This window comes from Sander lucioperca, unplaced genomic scaffold (assembly GCF_008315115.2).
Source record: "Sander lucioperca isolate FBNREF2018 unplaced genomic scaffold, SLUC_FBN_1.2 Unpl_25, whole genome shotgun sequence".
NCBI lineage: Eukaryota > Metazoa > Chordata > Actinopteri > Perciformes > Percidae > Sander > Sander lucioperca.
Genome location: NW_023396297.1, coordinates 20,001 through 25,000, shown reverse-complemented (window position 1 = coordinate 25,000; position 5,000 = coordinate 20,001). Strand labels below are relative to the sequence as shown.

The window sequence follows — 5,000 nt, the reverse complement described above, 5'->3', positions numbered from 1 at the left end:
GGCCCCACAGGTTGAGAACCACTGCCCTAACCCATTCACCTTGACCATAACCCTCTCTTTGTCTGTCTTCCTGTCTCTCTCTCTCTATGTGTGCCTGTCTCTCTCTGTCTGTCTGTGTGCCTGTCTCTCTCTCTGTGTACCTGTCTCTCTCTCTCTCTCTGTGTACCTGTCTCTCTCTCTGTCCAGGCCCAGTGAGGAGATGGTGAAGATGGTGCTGAGTCGTCCCTGTCACCATGACGACCAGTTCACCACCAGCATCCTGAGACACTGGGCGTCGAAACACGACGACACGCTGGGAGAGCACATCAAGGCCCAGCTGATCAAGAACAACAACCAGCCCCGCAAGAGACAGAGGTACAGACACACAGACAGGTCAGAGAGACAGACAGGTCACACAGACAGGTCAGAGAGACAGACAGGTCACACAGACAGGTCAGAGAGACAGACCGGTTAGAAAGAGAGACAGGTCAGAGAGACAGATGGGTCAGAGAGACAGATGGGTCAGACACACAGACAGGTCAGAGAGACAGACAGGTCAGAGAGACAGATGGGTCAGAGAGACAGACCGGTTAGAGAGAGAGATGGGTCAGAGAGACAGACGGGTCAGAGAGACAGATGGGTCAGACACACAGACAGGTTAGAGAGACAGGTTAGACTCACAGACAGGTCAGACAGACAGGTTAGAGAGACAGGTTAGACACACAGACAAGTCAGACAGACAAGTTAGAGAGACAGACAGGTTAGAGAGACAGTCCGGTTAGAGAGAGAGACAGACCGGTTAGAGAGAGAGACAGACCGGTTAGAGAGAGAGACAGACCGGTCAGAGAGACAGACCGGTTAGAGAGAGAGACAGGTCAGAGAGACAGATGGGTCAGAGAGACAGATGGCTCAGACACACAGACAGGTTAGAGAGACAGGTTAGACACACAGACAGGTCAGACAGACAGGTTAGAGAGACAGGTTAGACACACAGACAAGTCAGACAGACAAGTTAGAGAGACAGACAGGTTAGAGAGACACACAGACAGGTCAGACACACAGACAGACAGGTCAGACACACAGACAGACAGGTTAGACAGACAGACAGAGGGTAGAGAGACAGACAGGCAGAGGTTAGAGAGAGACAGACAGGTGAGAGGAGAGACAGACAGGCAGAGGTTAGAGAGAGAGAGAAAACTGGTGATTTTTTTTAGGAATTGTTTTTAAAAAGTTGGAATATTTTGCCACAGAAAAACCGAGGTGACAGTTGTATAATGTTGTCTCTAAAAAACACGATCTGTGTGTCTGTCTGTGTGTGTGTGTGTGTGTGTGTGTGTGTGTGTGTGTGTGTGTGTGTGTGTGTGTGTTCAGTCTACGCAGCTCCAGCAGTAAACTGGCTCAGCTGACTCTGGAACAGATTTTGGAACATCTGGACAACCTGAGGCTGAGCCTGAGCAACACCAAGAACAACTGTCAGTAATCTGATTACTATGAGTAACTATTAGTACTTGATTACTGATGTATCAGTGGCTGATTGGCTGTTTGTCTCCGTCTTCAGTCTTCACTCAGACTCCGATCCTTCAGGCTCTGCAGCACGTTCAGGCCAGCTGTGATGAGGCACACAAGATGAGGTACACACACACACGCACACACACACAGAGACACACACACACACACACACACACAGAGACACACACACACACACACACACACACAGAGACGCACACACAGAGACAGACAGACACACACACACACACACGCAGACAGACACACATATTTTGAAAAAGTTCATATATTTTAAGAAGTTGAATATTTTGAGAGCGTGGTGACATCACGCATGTCCTGATGACATCACTTCCTCCCTCAGGTTCAGTGACCTGTTCGCCCTGGCCGAGGAGTACGAGGACTCTCAGGCCAAGCCGCCAAAGTCTCGCCGGAAGGCGCCGGTGTCCTCGCCACGCTCCCGGAAAGGAGCCGCGCCACCCACCAACGAGGAGGAGAGCGCCTCCAGCAGCGCCTCGGTACATACGCCACACGACGCATGTTCAATCCCAGCGGCAACTTCCCACCAGACTTCATGTAAATAATCGGGACTTTTAGCGTGTATAGAGCCAGCATATTTCCACCAGACTTCATGTAAATAATCAGGACTTTTATCATCGTAAAACACACTTCATTCAAAGTGGACAGAAACTAAATCAAACTATCAAAAGCCGTCTTGGTTCATCTTTCCACTGTTCCAACAATCACCACTCTGGTTTGGTTGAAATAAACCCTTAATTCACCCATTTACATGTGGAGATATGCTGGCTCTATACACGCTAAAAGTCCTGATTATTTACATGGAGTCTGGTGGAGATATGCTGGCTCTATACACGCTAAAAGTCCTGATTATTTACATGGAGTCTGGTGGAAATATGCTGGCTCTATACACGCTAAAAGTCCTGATTATTTACATGGAGTCTGGTGGAAATATGCTGGCTCTATACACGCTAAAAGTCCTGATTATTTACATGGAGTCTGGTGGGATTTCTTAATAATTTTGTCATTGTGTTTCAGGAGGAGGAAGACTCGAAGCCCAAAGCTCCGAAGAGGAAGAGGAAAGGCTCGTCCGCCGTCGGCTCTGACAGCGACTGATCTGACCACGGAGACCGTCAGCCAATCAGCCGCTCCGACCCCGCTCCGGCTCCGGAAGAGGCCCCGCCCCCTCCCAATGACACGCACTGACCGCCGTGGGAGGGGCGGGGCTCTGAGACGCCGCGGACTGTTTTTTTAAAATCCGTGCAGCGAACTGACTTTCACGGGACGAGACTCACGCTGTTTCCATGGAGACGGGGCAAAAAAGGTCGCCATGTGGCTCCCATGTGGCTGTTTTTTCCCACAATGCACTTTGAGGAGGAAACCACGAACTTTTGGGAACCGACAGACTGATTTTAATACGTGATGATGATGATGATGATGATGGGGGGGGGGCGGCGCGCATTCCTTTTAGCTCGGAAGTGGGAATGACATCACACCGACTACGGCTGCGTATCGCCATGGATACCATTACATTTGGGATTCAATGTCAATATTTCAGCTGCAAAACCAGTTAGAGAGGCAGGCAGAGAGAGACGAACAGGCAGGCAGAGAGACAGAGACAGACAGACAGGCAGGCAGACAGACAGACAGGCAGGCAGAGAGACAGAGACAGACAGGCAGGCAGAGAGACAGACAGGCAGGCAGAGACGAACAGGCAGGCAGAGACAGACAGGCAGGCAGAGACAGACAGGCAGGCAGAGAGACAGGCAGGCAGAGAGAGAGGCAGGCAGAGAGACAGACAGATTAACAGACAGACAGATTAGTTGAGACCAACTCCAGCCCTAACGTTAACATCCAAAACGTAGAAGTAGAAATAAACATTCATCATAAACATCTCGTTCCGGTTATTCCCGACTTCCCTGATAAAATGGAACGTACCTTTATTGTGGAGGATCCTGACTTCCTGCTGTTTCAGCAGCTCCTTCCTGTTTGTCCCGCTGCAGTAAAATCTCGTCTGTTCATCATGTTGGAAGAACTTCATATAAACACTGATGGTTTGGTACTGGTCGTCAGTCGTCTGTTACTGGGGGGGGGGGCTCAGATTATTATTCTAGGTGTCTGACAACATTATGGGATGGATCCCTACAGAGATAGACCTTTTAGTTAAAGAGTAAGATCCTTTTAGTTTAACATGAAACAGCCCCGAAATCACCATCACCAAACTACACCAGACTCCATGTAAATAATCAGGACTTTTAGCGTGTATAGAGCCAGCATATTTCCACCAGACTCCATGTAAATAATCAGGACTTTTAGCGTGTATAGAGCCAGCATATCTCCACCAGACTCCATGTAAATAATCAGGACTTTTAGCGTGTATAGAGCCAGCATATTTCCACCAGACTCCATGTAAATAATCAGGACTTTTAGCGTGTATAGAGCCAGCATATTTCCACCAGACTCCATGTAAATAATCAGGACTTTTAGCGTGTATAGAGCCAGCATATCTCCACATGTAAATGGGTGAATTAAGGGTTTATTTCAACCAAACCAGAGTGGTGATTGTTGGAACAGTGGAAAGATGAACCAAGACGAGTTTTTTTTTTTTAAGATTATTTTTTGGGGCATTTCTGCCTTTAATGATAGGAAAGCAATGAAAGGGGGAGAGAGAGGGGGAAGACATGCAGGAAATCGTCCCAGGTCGGACTTGAACCCTGGACCTTCTGCATCGAGGCATGAACCTCTGTATATGTGCCGACTGAGCTATCCTGGCCACCCAAGACGGATTTTGATAGTTTTGATTTAGTTTCTGTCCACTTTGAATGAAGTGTGATGTATGATAAAAGTAGTGATTATTTACATGGAGTCTGGTGGAGTTAGCAAACGCAAAAAAAAAAAAATAAATAAAAATATATATATATATATATATATATATATATATATATATATATATATATATATATATATATATATTAAAATAAGGATCTTACTCTTTAACAGAAAAAAAGAGTTTTGTTACTGAAAAATTTCAGAAATTTGAGGATAATAAACAGATTCCAAATTCAACAGAGACACACACACACACACACACACACACACACACGAGTTCTGATTGGCTGATTGGTTCCAGCTGCAGCAGCTTTAATAAAGCAGCAGGATCAGTGAGACAGATTCACAGACAGACAGACAGACACCGAGGTAAGAAGATCCACACGCTCTGGTTCAGACTGACCTCCTGGTTCATGTTACACACACACACACACACACACACACACATACATACAGACAGACAGAGACACACACACACACACACACACACACACATACATACAGACAGACAGAGACACACACACACACGCGTGATTGTGCATCAGCTGTTTAGTTCTGGGACTCTTTGTTTCAGCTGTTTGCATTTTAATTATCAGACACACACACACACAGAGACACACGCACACACACACAGAGACACACAGACACAAACATACAGATTGAGACACACA

The 5,000-nt window shown here is 46.9% G+C and overlaps 2 protein-coding genes across 2 annotated transcripts in view; both read left to right on the top strand.

The window, feature by feature from the left end:
* Positions 1-3,169, top strand: part of LOC118494551 (integrator complex subunit 3-like) — a 10,582-nt gene extending 7,413 nt beyond the window's left edge. The window contains exons 11-15 of the mRNA XM_035998859.1: positions 187-354; positions 1,351-1,451; positions 1,538-1,610; positions 1,847-2,000; positions 2,539-3,169. Of these exons, the coding sequence (XP_035854752.1) occupies positions 187-354; positions 1,351-1,451; positions 1,538-1,610; positions 1,847-2,000; positions 2,539-2,616 (574 nt within the window). The 3' untranslated portion in view covers positions 2,617-3,169. The remainder of the gene's footprint in view (positions 1-186; positions 355-1,350; positions 1,452-1,537; positions 1,611-1,846; positions 2,001-2,538) is intronic.
* A 1,520-nt stretch (positions 3,170-4,689) lies between these two features.
* LOC118494550 (transcription initiation factor TFIID subunit 4-like) overlaps positions 4,690-5,000 on the top strand; it is a 4,471-nt gene continuing 4,160 nt past the window's right edge. The window contains exon 1 of the mRNA XM_035998858.1: positions 4,690-4,698. The gene's annotated coding sequence lies outside the window, so the exon portion shown is untranslated. The remainder of the gene's footprint in view (positions 4,699-5,000) is intronic.